Source organism: Mya arenaria, chromosome 17 (assembly GCF_026914265.1).
Source record: "Mya arenaria isolate MELC-2E11 chromosome 17, ASM2691426v1".
In the NCBI taxonomy this organism is placed as follows: Eukaryota; Metazoa; Mollusca; class Bivalvia; order Myida; family Myidae; genus Mya; species Mya arenaria.
This window is the reverse complement of record NC_069138.1, coordinates 22881640-22896884: the sequence shown is the minus strand read 5'-3', so window position 1 is coordinate 22896884 and position 15245 is coordinate 22881640. Positions and strand designations below refer to the sequence as shown.

General features: G+C 37.1%; 1 protein-coding gene across 1 annotated transcript in view; it reads left to right on the top strand.

Moving 5' to 3' along the window:
- Positions 1–11464, top strand: part of LOC128223824 (collagen alpha-1(III) chain-like) — a 60077-nt gene extending 48613 nt beyond the window's left edge. Inside the window, exons 47-59 of the mRNA XM_052933244.1 lie at positions 248–301; positions 1123–1176; positions 2040–2093; positions 2882–2989; positions 3405–3458; positions 4196–4231; positions 4560–4595; positions 4890–5078; positions 6565–6727; positions 7207–7319; positions 7988–8056; positions 8801–9007; positions 9456–11464. Coding sequence (XP_052789204.1) covers positions 248–301; positions 1123–1176; positions 2040–2093; positions 2882–2989; positions 3405–3458; positions 4196–4231; positions 4560–4595; positions 4890–5078; positions 6565–6727; positions 7207–7319; positions 7988–8056; positions 8801–9007; positions 9456–9593 — 1275 coding nt within the window. The 3' untranslated portion in view covers positions 9594–11464. The remainder of the gene's footprint in view (positions 1–247; positions 302–1122; positions 1177–2039; positions 2094–2881; positions 2990–3404; positions 3459–4195; positions 4232–4559; positions 4596–4889; positions 5079–6564; positions 6728–7206; positions 7320–7987; positions 8057–8800; positions 9008–9455) is intronic.
- Positions 11465–15245: the final 3781 nt, after the last annotated feature.

Sequence of the window (15245 nt, the reverse complement as noted above, 5' to 3'; positions counted from 1 at the left end):
GAAGTGAAACATGTAGTCAGGAATAATTTTCTGATATAAAATGATTGACTTTTATCATTAGCATCTTCCCTTTCTTTTCTTTTTTGTCGATACTTTTTTCCTTGTAGTATGCCATGCACCATTGTGACCATATCAAATATTTTTTGATGCATTTCATGTTTTGTCAAGACTCTGTTATTAAAATGTTTACGAAAACAAACATTTATACCTGTGTATTTGATTGATCGTATCAATGATACTTTTTCAGGGTGAGCAAGGCAGACCAGGACCCCCGGGAGCACCGGGAGTTCCAGGACAAAATGTAAGTTATACATTTATATAATGATTTTCAAATTTATAGTGATTTTCATTTTTCATTTATTCTTTTCGCTGCACATTTACGTTTTAAACAGTGTTAGCATCAAACATTTTCATTTCGCGGTGGAACTTTACATTTAGCATTCAAAAATGTTTTTTGTTCCATGTTGATGTTTTTTGAAGAAGAAAAAACAATATTGGATCGAGCGAACGAAACAAATAAATATTTTTGTTATTTTCACAAAACCGAAACTGTTTTCGAGGTTAAACTTTCCTTTCAGTGAAAAAATAACAACATTTCAACTCAGTTTAAAAAATACAAAACATGTTTTCCTGATGCCGCCATTATTTAACAAATTTTGTTTATTTTGGCGCCTAATCCGGTTCGGACGTTTGTTTTCACTCTCCTTCCCGCCCGGTTCTTTTATTTCGTTTTGTCGGACAAGTTCTCAATTTTATCTTTGCTGACATGGTTAATTCTTTTCTTCCCTCTATTATTTAAGGATATTGAATATTATATCATGTTTTTCACTTGAGTATGCTTTCTGATGTGGTGTATCCTTGCATGGAGGATTTATGGCTGCTTTTGACATAAGCTATTTATCTTTGTTAATTTAATTTCCAATCTAGCAGCCCATTATTTCGGCCGAATTAAATTTATATTTTACATTTGTCTTTGTTTTCCCTGAGCGCAATAATTGTGCTCTTGTTTTATACATTCACGACAATTGGTGTAGCGTACGGCAAATTTTTTTTATTCTTTGGTAATTATATTTAAAAAAAAATCAAATTAATCGTATATGTACATTATATTTACTTGAACAGGGAGAGGCCGGCGCACCAGGGTCACCAGGATCTCAGGGAGAACCAGGGGTTATTGTAAGTGTGACAACATTGTAATGTATCATACAGTAGTAAAAAAAATATATATGTGAAAAACAACTTTCTAAGGACTTCAGCTCTGTCAGAAATGAGAGGTGTTGAAAAATAATGCATTATTATTTTATTCATATCTAATATAAACCGCGAATAAAGCAAACACGTTGTATTGCATGATCTTATAGTATGGGGTTTGGATAAACTTGATACAGACACTAATGAAGGGGTGCATAGTTTAAAGTTTCAATTCCCTGGCCGGGAATCGAGCGCTAACCGGGCAACCTGAATCTCATTATTTTGGCACGCATAAAGCATATCTTGCAGGACTAATCCAAATATGTTTAAAACCATAGAATTGTTGTATACTGATCTTACTGATTTGTTAAAGAATCTTTCTATTTTCGTGTATAAAGCTTTTGCTCAGAGAAAGAATTTCAATACTTTACATAATACATGACTATTATATGTTTTAGTACCAGCCGTTAAATAGTTGTAATAAGAATTTGATCGTAATAATTCTTTTGATTAACATTTGCTACTATTTTTCTTACTGTAAAATATCTCAACTAGTTAAAAAAAATGTATAAACCGCTAAGCAAGTGTTAAATAATGAAAATGATCATGGACTATCATAGTCTACTTCATTGATGTATATATGTGTGGAAATAAACTTGTGTTCTGTTCTGTTCTTCTTATTATTAAAGGAAGATTAACCGTTTCTGTTAAAGAAGAATAAAACAGAACAAATATGTATTAATGAGTATATTACGATTATTTATTTGTACATTAAATACCAATCTGTATTTGTATACTACCACTACATTTGTGATTATTCCCCTACAAGATAATCTCTCTTGTTTCAGGGTCCTGCAGGTCCCACTGGTCCCAAGGGCGAACAGGGAATGAAAGGAATCAAGGTAATGTATTATAGCACCGGTGGTGTGTAAGTTTATTTATACTCGCACTCGGGCCTTGCCGATTCGGCGAGTGCTTTAAAATGATTGATAGTCATTTTATGGGTTTTTTTGGAGCACAGTGCACAGACAGAATGTAACCCCGGTTAGAGCTACCCTTGTTCTTTAGCGTGCACCAGTGTACAGCACTGTCACACGGGATCCCCATTTAACGTCCCTCGGAAGACGATTAGAATTGGGCTTAGTGATGCGGCAGGGAATCGAACCGCCACAATTTTTACAGCAGCAGATAAAAGAGAACATATAATATTCATCTAATTGTATGTGATTTTATTTTGTTTCATGAAATGTTTGATTTATGTAAGTCCAGATATAACATATATCTACTACATTTCTGATAATTTTACGAATTAAAATAACTCAGAGCTAATTTATTCTACTATATGTGCGAACTTATTCCATTCCATGTATTGCTTGCTTGAACAAAAACGAATCCTCTATTATTTTATGATACTTGAAAATTGTAAACTTATTATAAGGGCAACAATGAAGAAGGGACGCCATAGCCGTGTTTAAACCATGGCTATGTAAAATAGTCGAAGACTGGGCTAAGGGCAAATCCATTAAATTTCTAGATGCGATGGCGTACCAAGATGATTTTTTCAATAGCAGTAGTGCATTGTTGAAAATATATTTTTAATACGGATCGCCCCTATGATGGGACAATTTGTTGATATACCTATATTGAACATCATTTTATATAAGTATTATGGATTTTTTTTTAATTCCAGGGTCACCATGGCCGTGTTGGCCCCACCGGTCTTCCAGGAGACGTCGGACCAAAGGGAGAGCCAGGTCTGCCAGGACCACCCGGACCCAAGGGTTCCAGAGGAGAACTGGTATTCAAGCACCTATTTTGAATTTGTTCTTATGTAATAAAGACTATAAATATTGGGGCTGTATGATGTTGATAGCTAGCAGTCCGGTTTAAACCCAAGCTTTTTCTTACTATTAGTTTTGACTGTAAAACAAGGCGAATTCCCCAAGCTAATAATGATATTTTTATATTTCTGGAATGTGTTTATTGACTGATGACGGTTTTTGCTATAGAATAAAGAGTATCAAAAATATTGACAAATGGTCTTGATCAACAAATTCTATGAGAAAATGCCGTTAAAAATTGTAAAACACATATATGATTTAAAATAACTTCTGATGCTATATCCTAAAATGTGTTGGGATTGAGATAAACATTTAACTTGAGGACTTCTGTTATATTGGGGTCAGGCCATATTTATAAAACAATACTTCTAGGGCCCACTCGGACCACCGGGAATGCCTGGAGCAGATGGATCTACCGGTCTTCCGGTTAGTATATTGTATATGTATACATAATTAGTTTTTCTTTATTAACTTATTAAAATCAACGTTTGTCACTCTATTCTGTATGTATATTCAATGGAGTACAAAAGAATGAAAACGTTTCGCCAAACATCTGTTTTCATGTTGCATTTATAATATTTTAAGAGCATACATTATTATTAGAATAATGGCTGCAAAGGCAAGATCATTTGCGAATTACCATTTCATTTTAGAATGCCATATTCAAATGTTTCCCTGTGGAATAAATTGATTCATATATTGATAACATGCATAAATAAATGGAAGGAGAAAACACTTTTACTTCATCACGGCATTGCGTATATATACCACTGTGCTTTTGAAATGTTTTTTTGGACTTGGTATTTTTTTAATAAAGCCACATTCATGCATCTAATTTTGTCGTCACATTAAATATAAACGCGTCATTAATCTGTTTTGAATGCATGTCGCAAACTGGCATGTATCTGTCTTTCATCTAGTGCAAAACGGTTGTATTCCTATCTGCTGACGTCACGTTATAACAAGTATCATGGAGCGATGTTAAAATGACGTCCTAAAAATAGTGCGTCTTGTTAAGAACATGTAGTATGTCATAACATGACATTAATTAAGTGATTTTAACCAATATTGTATATAGTAAACGGGTTATTGATTCTTCGTTTTGATCCGGGAGGTTGCAATCGCACTACTGATAAGCCTATTTATTGAATCTACCATTTCAGGGAGTAGAGGGACCGATGGGACCAAAGGGAGAACCGGTATGTAACAACATAAATGTTGATATATATTTGCCTACTTATCTTAAAAATGTTCTTGTTTCTTTTATATATTGGCTATAGATCTTAAATTTTGACGCTGGTAAATGTGTTAATTAAATAACCGAAAGGTGTATTAGGATATACATATTAAACAACTGAACATGTTGCATGTTGTCAGTAGAACAGTTTAAACAACTGTACTGTTACAGTTCATTTTATTTTCAAAACCCACTGTAAACATGCTAAATATTAAATTGTGCAAGTTTTCAGCTAGTCAATTTTGACCGCGGTTAGAATAAGTTTTAATTTCCCACTATTCTTATTTCAGGGACACGACGGACCAGAGGGACTGACTGGACCATCTGTAAGTTTCTCAATCAGTAATTAAAATATTGAGTCTGTTATATTTTCTCCAAATTAAACATTATAAATATAAATAGTTGAGATCAAGAGATGAAACCAAATACATAATCGTGCAGCACCCGTACGGTAATTATCAAACGCGAACCATAAATAAGTCTCAAAATTGTTCGTTTGACTCTGTGTTATTTTGAACATACCATGCTCACCTCACGGCTAAATTGCTTGTTCATGTATTATCCATTGGTCATCAAACATCTTTACTGGATTTTACCTAGCAGTTCGTTCTTCCTTATAGGGACCCCCTGGACCACCCGGACCCCCTGGCTCCGCGACTTCTTACCCTACAGATCTCCTTGGCCAGGATAACCTTCTTGTCTCCGGCCGCAGGAAGAGGAGTATCCAGCAGAATCACCCTGATGTTCTCAACTTACCTGATCTGGAAGCCGACTTTGAGATAACACTTTTGGACATCACTCAGAATAAGGTTTGTGGTTACAGTCAAAACTCGCTATGTCGAAGTCGTTGGGACCATGGGAAATACTTCGAGATAACGATATATCCGAAATACAATAAAACTGTAAAAAAAACTGAAAAAGTCGAGAAAAAAATGTTCGACTTAAACAGCATACCGAGTAACAGCGTTTGACTTAGCGAGTTTCGACTATATGTTTACCAGCTCCAAGTCTCGGGTTGTAAAAAGCTAAGTTTCCAAAGCCCTCCTGGAGTAATCAACCGGCATAACCTGGCAGCGGACATAGAAACAAATATGTTGGACTGCTCTGAAAACAAGAGTTTGGATTAATGTGTAGATCTCCTATATGTTGAGACAAACAATCCGCGTCTCTGGCTGCATGAAAAAAACGTATCAAGAAAGATCATGCTGTTACCTGCCCTAGCCCATTCGGAACATCTCGGCTATTTTCCATCGAAAACAACCCTGGATGTATCGTTTTTATAGTATTATTAATTAAGTGTAGTGTTTAAACGTGTATTTTCTATATCAACGTTTAAAGTGACACTCTTATTCAAAATTATTGCATACACATGTATAACAAAGAACTATTTTGACTGATATACCTTTAACTACTTACTAAATAATGCATTTATGGAAAATATTGATTACTGATAACAAGATTGTAACCGTGTATTTAATAGCAGAAAGCGCAAAAAATATTAAATGATTGGTGAATGCAAAAAGATTTACTGTGGTTTACTATAGTCTCATAAGGTAGAAATACCGTGTTTTGTGCTCATTTCTTTCAAATTAAACTTGGTATCCTTCATATGAACCATTGTTTTCGACATTTATTCATCCTTTTTAATAAATATAAACAACTTTATTAATTTTGGTTATCTTATTTGGGAATAAGAGTGCATCTTTAAATTGATTGCATGTGAAGTGTATTACTGCATGAATAATTCCCTAGAGTAAAATCATAAGTTCAACAGCTTTTTGAAATTACTACGCGGTCTTCATGCAGCGTAGTTAAATGTTATGAGTTCTGACATTGTAAACCGTCCATATACATCCGAGGTTGATTTCGGTGGATATTGCCGAGGTGTTCTGAATTATTGTGGACATCACTATGAATAAGTTGTTCGTATTTGTGTATATGTTAAGACAAACAATACCCGGTCTAAGGACGCATGAAGAGACGGCTCCAGAATATTTCTGCTGTGATCAACAAGTTCGATCCTAAAGCTGCATTTATAAAAAAAACACTGCTTGACCGCACAGAGACCAGTTTTGTTTTTAACTCAACAGAACAAATTTGAGTTATGATAACATTCTGGTATCAGGCGAAATTGTCTTATAGAGGCTACTATTCTGCCTAGTGTTGTAGAAATATTTGGCGTGAACTACGCCTGTATTAAATCTGCATATCAGACAGCTGTCCTTTTATTTATGATGTTAAACAGACAACATTTTCCACATACTATAAAATATATTATTTTTTTTCGATGTTTAGGTATCTCTGAAGGAAGGCGTGCACATGTTCGTTGACAAGATGTGGAACCACATTATCCGGGTGTCTAATGTTGTGGATGAGCTGAAGTACCCCCCGGGCACCCGGGAGAGCCCTGCGGCGTCCTGTCTGGACATCAAGAAGTCGTACGACGGCTATCAGGATGGTGAGCACAAATATCGACCCATAAGTAGTCATTGCGAAATTCGTTCAAATTTAATCGATAGTATTATAAAGTTATGCCATGTTGGCTTATATGCATAACGATTTATTGATAGTCTGAAATATGTTATCGTATGAGTTTGTTGCTGTGGCGCCATAACTGTTTTCTACAACATGACCGATCTTAGCAATTAATTGAAATTATGTAAGTGTCATAGTCCCATTGCAACAAATGTGTGGGAATTAAACTTTGATCAAGAACAGTATTTCCGTTTGTGACGTTTATACTGATTACGAGAATAGACGATACGATTAAAATCCTTTATTTAAACTGTCAAAGAACCTTTTTTTGACAATTCCTTTTATACGCGGGGAAAGAGAAATCGAGATTAATTAGTTTAACCTTGCTTTAATATCCGGCAAGGATTATCTCGATCTTTTACGAAGTTGTATATTAAGTTATATTTATTTTCTGGAAAACAGGTATGTACTGGATTGATCCTAACCAAGGAGGAATTGGTGACGCCATCGAGGTGTTCTGTAACATGTCAGGAGGAGGCAGGTCATGTGTGGAGCCAATGTCCAGTACCGCCCAGGTTTGTAAATGATCGGTATTAAGCTGATCTGCTTATCGAAGAAAACGTTGGAGCTACTCTCATTGGCTTTGTGTTGCTGTTGTCGGCGTCGGAGTGTCAATAATCTGTCTGGGCCAAAATAAAAATAAAAAAAAACATTCAACATATTCAAGTTCAACTAAGTACACACGTAAGACAGGGCCGTAACTCTGGCTTACAAAGTTGTCGAATTATGCCCCTTGATTGACGTAAAATCAGCAACAGTCGAGTGTTATTGTTCTCTCCGCCGCACTCTTGGTTTAAGTCCATCAGTTTGATTAAGAAATCCATAGGTAAAGTTATACTCGTATGTTGTAAATTACACGGCACGATCGTATCTTGTTGTTTTTTATTGTGAAGTGTTGCATTTGCTTTAACTTATCTGAATTATAACGATTCCAAGCCGGCCTTTTTTACCACTAGTGATATTAATGATAGACAAAAACATGTTTGATAATCTAGTTCGCTAAAAATTGTTAATATCAGTAGAAATTTTACAAATTGTTTCCAACTTATAAGAAACAAAATGGTAAAAGCACCATGAGCGTTGTTTGCGCGTTAATAAAAAGCAATTCGCAATACGAAATATTTGAGTCTGGAGTGATTTGATTAAATTTCTTAGATAGTATCATGTTTGTGATGTATTACAGGCCGATCTTCGCTCCATGTCAAGTTCTGAAGAACCCCTTTGGTTCAGCGAAATGGACGGTGGCTTCGAGGTATACTTTGATTGAAAATATTTTGCAAAAATGATTTATTTTGATTTTTCAATTTCCATGAAGTTTCAATTGTATTACACATGTATTAACTTCGTTGATGTGAAAAAAATAAGATATATTTTTTTGCTTTTTTAATAATTTACTGTCTGCGAAGTGTTTCATCGAGCAACCATTATTAAACGTACAATGATTATTTTCCCCAAGTATATGATACTCTAGTAGAACTACAATTATGGAATTAGTATTATAGCTATTACAATTATCGTGAGGTTTTACAATTAAAGTATTCTTGTCATTTCACCCATTATTGGTTCGGTGTGCCTGTCATGGCTATTGATAATATCATGTATGTATAATGTTGTTTACTATACATGTTGTTTATTTTAAATGTCTCATGTATGTGCATTCCTTACTGAAATAAATCTATCTATCTATCTATCTATCTATCTATCTATCTATCTATCTATCTATCTATCTCTCTCTCTCTCTCTCTCTCTCTCTCTCTCTCTCTCTCTCTCTCTCTCTATCTATCTATGCGATGCTCATTTTCATAAAATTATTTTATTCTATTATGACGTCATTTCCTTTATAACGTCATTATATTCAGCACAATTGCCATATTAAGTCTAAAAATGAAAAAAAGGTGTGTCTTCGTTAGTATTTTGAAAAAGGGCTAAGAGCGGAAACATCAGTAAAGAATTAAATTAAGGAAATATATAAGTCTATAATATTTCCTTATTTTAGGTAAGCTACAGTGACCAGATTACCTCACTAGCATTAAGATCAGATCTCGCAACCCAGACCGTGGTGTTTAATTGCGATGGAACTGTAGCCTGGTATGACGTCGAGAGACAAACAACATCGGACGCTGTCCACCTCCTCGGTCTGAATGAACACCTGTTCGAGACTGAACAACTGGATGGTGTCACTGTTCTTCAGGATGGGTGCAAGGTATGCTGTGTTTAGTTTAACATGCATAACACCACGCCCCTAGTCCAATGAAGGCGCTATATTTCTATAGTTTATAATGTTATATGAGGAAGATAAAATATGTAACAGTTAGATTACATGAAGTGATTCTTAATGATTAAGAATGGGCGGAGGGGCGTAGCTAACTTAGAATTCAACCTCATTGGCTGATACATTGTAAACGCAAACTCTGACGCTGGGATTGTATATCGAATGATTGGCAGTAGGCGGGCTTTTTAACACGCGCGATAGTTGAAATTCTTAATGATTAAGTTCACTACTTAATGGCTGCCTTTCTGCAATTTCATTGGCGTAAAATGTAGGTTGTACTTTGAAAGTAATGATCAATATTGTCTTGTTGGTATTTTGGGTAATATTTGCATACGTTGTTATAGCAAACATAAATATAATATCCGTTTATCTTTTACAGGACAAGACTAGCGGCCAGACAGTGTTCCAGCTGAGAACCAAGGCGTCCCGTCTCCCAGTGGTTGATGTTTTGCCCCGATACATGGGCAATTCTCGCCAGCGATTCGGGTTCACTGTTGGGCCCGTGTGCTTTCTGTAGTTAGTGCGCTATGCTTCATGTTGCTCTGAAAATACTCATTAGATTAATTTCTGTGGGATTCAACATCGGAAAGACAACACCGCTTTTTCCGTAAATGAAACATTAACTGTGTTGATTGATATGTTCAAACTTCAATGCAAACATTGTCAAGTTAAGCTTTAAAAAACAGACACATTTGGAACAAATAAGTTTGATACATTGCTTATGCAACATGACAACTCGCCGCCTGTTCATTTGTAAGCGATATTTCTGAATACTAACAAATGTTTAATGTTCTTCCAACAATACTTTTGAACAGAATGCATCTTGTTTTTTTTCGATGTTGAAAATCACGTGACTTGATCTGACCAATGAACTTCTTTGAATATTGTCTGAAAACAGGTGTTTGAAAGTTTCTTTATTATTTTTTCGCAGTTAATTCACAGGTTTATTCTCATTGTGTTATAATCTCATCCATTCTGTTTATTATTCAGTGCTATAAACGATGGAATATTGAACGAATATTGACACTTATATTTTTGTTTTGTTTTTCAAGTCATTCTTAATTTGTCTTTCAAAGTTATGTTTGATTCAATGAAATCCGTCCATTGTAGTGTAGATTGTATGCACGATTCACATGGTTGTATATTACATGGCATTGTCACTTGTCATAAAGTGTTTAAGAGAGCATACATTACATACATCAATGTTTGTCATAACTTTCTGTTTGTCTTTCCATAACTTCCATACGCCTCATGAATGCTGATGCTCAAAAGTGTTAATACAAAGCATTAAACATGTTTAGAACTTTTATTTTTAAGAAAATAAATTTGTTGACATGTCATGTTAGGATGTCATATTTCTCGGGAATTTGGATAACAGACCTGATCCAGCATATTATAAATACTTAGTCAGAGAAGATTATTACTGACGTATTCGGCGTGCAATCGGAACACCTCGGCCACCTCCGCAATACCACGAGCCTCGGATTAAAAAAAAAAGTAGTGCATTAGAAAATGTAGTTCGTGAGATAAATAATAATAATAATTATTAATTGTAGTGGTGTTTGCTTATTACTAAGATCAAATTGATTATCAGTGAAGTGTATTATTTCATAAATCATTAAGATTCCTAGAGTTATGTCCTAAGGCTTAACTGCTAAATTGATATTACTACGCGATTTGCTTGCAGCGTAGATAAATGAAAATAATTGTGACATCACAAAAGTCAATATGTACATAAAACGTGCTTTTTTTAGAAGGAAACTGGCCGAGGTCCTTCGATTGATTCGCAGTGTATAGCTATAGAAACATCTACTCGACCGAATATCACCAAAGTAGTTATACGCTATTTATAGACTGGTTACCGAGGTTACTATTAAACACAAAAATCAGGGCACTCAAAGCAGCTGTACTGTGATCATTCAGTTTGCGTACAATCTTAAATGCAAGTGTTTCTTAAAACATATTTTATACATGTTTGGCCGGGAATAATTGCAATTATTTTATTATATCTTAGCCAAAAGGGTTTAAAAAAATACTAAACGCATAATCATATAACATTTTTAATAACAAATCTATATGCCATTTATATTAGTTCTTGCAACGTTGTATAACCGGGTGTATTCCTAACCATTCTCATATACTCGGACTCGTGTGACAAATATCATTTTGAAAACCATCTTGAAACACTTAGCAATGAAGATTTTACATGCGCAAACATGTTTTAGTTATTTGCACGTTCTTTCACGTCATATTTTCATATCCACACTGCATTCTTACTCCCGGGGGAACTTTATATTATACGCTTTTCATTTTTACACCACACATAGTACAGTATATAACCCGCTTTTGCCACGCTTATGCATAGAAGAGCAATAAACATTAAAAATATGAGCGTTTCTTTGTAATACCAGGGACCAGTTAAACGATCAAAAAAGAGAGAAAATGAGAGAATATTTCCCCGCCTGAAATTCTATAACCGGATTGGACAGTAAAAAAAATAGAATCAAATCAGGAGGCTGAAAAGTCATTGCTAGAGTGTTATGCAACTTAAGTTTTTTTCGTGATAACTATGTTCCATTGTTTATTATGCAAGCCGCTGGCGTAGGCCATACTATACATTTGCAGATGCGCAGCCACGTCATGTCGTATTTGAAAGCAAAAGAACACTGCAAACAGATTCTCCACCTGAAATTAAGGTAAATGAATACCTGCGGAATAGAGAAACTGCGCATGCAAAACTATTCTGAGACCTGTTTCACGTACAATAAAAAATGAAGAAAAAAATATCCCCACCCCTCTCCCCCCTCAAACAATTTAATCCGATGTTACAGTATTAATAACAATCCAATCAGGTGACCCTAAAACTTCTTTGCTAAGTTTGCTATGTGACTTAAGTTTCTGTATGTAAAACAAGGCCCTTTAGATTATAATGCAAGCGGAAGACCAGACTATAAATGTGCCGATCTGTAGTCACGTCATGTCGTGTTTGTTAGACAAGCGAAAACAACATGGCAAACGGATTCCCCTTCGAAATTTAATGTAAATACATACCTTATCTTACAAAAAAAAAGAAACTGTGCATGCTAACTTCTGAGACCGGTTTTACGCCAGAAACCACTAATTAAATTTCCTACATTTTCTATAATCAAATGACCACTTTGAATGCAAGATAGCACTGATTTCTAGTGCTTCACGACCCTCAACATCATATATGGGAGAAAGCTCCACTTGTGTACTAAACATGTAACAACGCTAGAATAAAAGTTACGTTTCTCCTAAGCAAAAATAAAATTGGTTGAACATAACTACTGTGAAATCGGTTAAATGGCAATATCCGGTGTACGAGGACAAAGAATGCGGTGAACATGTACACAATCAAAAGTAGATCAAGTAGATCCAGCATGTTTAACATGCTTTTGAAATCACAAACCATTCAGCTTTACAACCGATAAATATTGAAGATAGCCAACGGTCTCAGATGGTATAACCATGCTTTGATTCATGGTCATGTGTCAATTAAAAGATATAAGGCATATATTGTTAGTTTTTATCATTACCCTCATGTGGCATAGCATACATATTTTGGAATATATTTAAGAATAGGTATGGAACTTGCTACACGTGTGCGTTTTGTTAAAGGGAACATGTGTGCGTATCTTACCACATGTTCAAACTCTAGCCAACATTTACAATGGGTCGATTGTACAGAACTCTGATAAAGTTAACAACGTTGCTCACGCCATCGTTGTAAGTAAGACAAAAAATGGTTGAAATTTATTCGAAAGCAGGTTTACTCTCTTGACATGCACAGAAATGACACATAGCGCGAGATCAATTGCATTCCAGTCGAAGCGTGTGCACGTGCACAGCTAGTTCAGTCGAATGATGATCGTGATCTACTAAGAACGTAAAATTATTTATAAAGAATAACAGTGTGTGTGTGTAATACCACACTTTGTCATTCCCCGGTCGTCAAGCAAATTAACTTTTGAATATTTTTTTCCTCAAAATTGTCGTTTCAATCCTTACATTGCCCGAAATGTTAAGAAGACCAGCACAAGTAAAGAGTAAACCTTGTATGTTCTGCAAAAGTCATTATGTGATGCTACCGTTCCAAATTTTCCACGAAAGTGTGCCAATGGACGGGGGAAAATGTGCCAACGGACGGGGGCGAAAGTGTGCCAAGGAATGGGGCGAAAGTGTGCCAATGGACGGGGCGAAAGTTTGCCAAGGGATGGGGCGAAAGTGTGCCAAGGGACGGGGCGAAAGTGTTCAAAGGGATGGGGCGAAAATGTGTCAATGGACAGGGGCGGAGTGTGCCAAGGAATGAGGCGAAAGTGTGGCAATGGACGGGGCGAAAATTTGCCAAGGGACGGAGCGAACGCGTGCCAAGGGACGGGGCGAAAGTGTGTCAAGGGATGAGGCGAAAGAGTGCCAAGGGACGGGGCGAAAGTGTGTCAAGGGATTGGGGCGAAAATGTGCCAATAGACGAGAGCGGAGGTGTGCTAAGGAATGAGGCGAAAGTGTGCCAATAGACGGGGCGTAATTGACCAATGGACGGGAACGAAAGTGTGCCAAGGAATGGGGCGAAAGTTTGCCAATGGACGGAGCGAAAGTTTGCCAAGGGATGGGGCGAAAGTGTGCCAAGGGACGGGGCGAAAGTGTTCCAAGGGATTGGGCGAAAATTTGCCAAGGGACAGGGGCGAAAGTGTGCCAATGGACGGAGCGAACGTGTGCCAGGGGATGGGGCGAAAGTGTGCCAAGGGACGGGGCGAAAATGTGCCAAGGGATGGGCGAAAGTATTCCAAGGGATGGGGCGAAAATGTGCCAAGGCGGAGTGTTCCAAGGAATGAGGCGAAAGTGTGCAAATGGGCGGGGCAAACATTTGCCAAGGACCGGAGCGAACGTATGCAAAGGGATGGGGCGAAAGTGTGTCAAGGGACGGGGCGAAAGTGTGCCAAGGGACGGGGCGAAAGTGTGCTAAGGGATGGGGCGAAATTGTACCAATGGACGGAGCGATTGTGTGCCAAGGGATGGGGCGATTGTGTGCCAAGGGACGGGGCGAAAGTGTGCCAAGGGACGGGGCGAAAGTGTGCCAAGGGATGGGGCGAATGTGTGCCAATGGACGGAGCGATTGTGTCCCAAGGGATGGGGCGATTGTGTGTCAAGGGACGGGGCGAAAATGTGCCAAAGGACTGGGCGATAGTGTGTCAAAGGACGAAGCAAAAATGTGCCAATGGACTGGCCGATAGTGTGCCAAGGGACGGGGCGAAAATGTGCCCAGGGACTGGGCGATAGTGTGCCAAAGGACGGGGCGAAAATGTGCCAATGGACGTGGGCGGAAGTATGCCAAGGGTTGGGGCGAAAATGTTCCAATTGACGGGACGGAGGTGTGCCAAGGAATGGTGTGAAAGTGTGCCCAGGGACTGGGCGATAGTGTGTCAAAGGACGGGGCGAAAGTATGCCAAGGGATGGGGCGAAAGTATGCCAAGTGTAGGGACGAAAGTGCCATGCATTATTATTACGCATTGTAGCCCCGTCACTATGCGCATTAACGCCTCACTACTTGGCACATTATCGTATTGTCACATTTTCGCCTCTCCACGTGGCGGGATTTGGCATTGTCAGATTGTCACATCTTTGCTCCTCCACGTGGCGGTATTTCGCATTGTCACATTATCACATTGATAAAAAACACACATAAAAACAAAACAAAGCGCGATCGTAGAATTAAACGTTGACCTGACTAAGCATGCCAGTATGAACGCAGTCCGTTTAATCATATTTTAAATTAGCTGACGTTGCAGTAAGGACAGTTTGGTTTATACATAATTAACTCAAATGCATTTACTACAACCATTATACTCGCTTCTATGATCAACTGTATATATTAATGATTAAACAAATGGTATGTCATTTAAAGTTTATATTGGGAACTCTCTTCGTGCATATAGAACATGAGACACCACTGAGATTAATTGATCAAGAATGTTTTATGTTTTGTTGGTTTGCACTTAAGAAATTAAGCGTACAACTATGCGAATAGTAACCGTCTCCGTGGCCTAGTGGTCAAGCTTCCGCCTACGAAGCAGGTTCACAATAGGTTGATACCAATTTTATTTTATTTTTATTGCATTAAACTCATTTGAATTTGTAATTAAAAATGTAT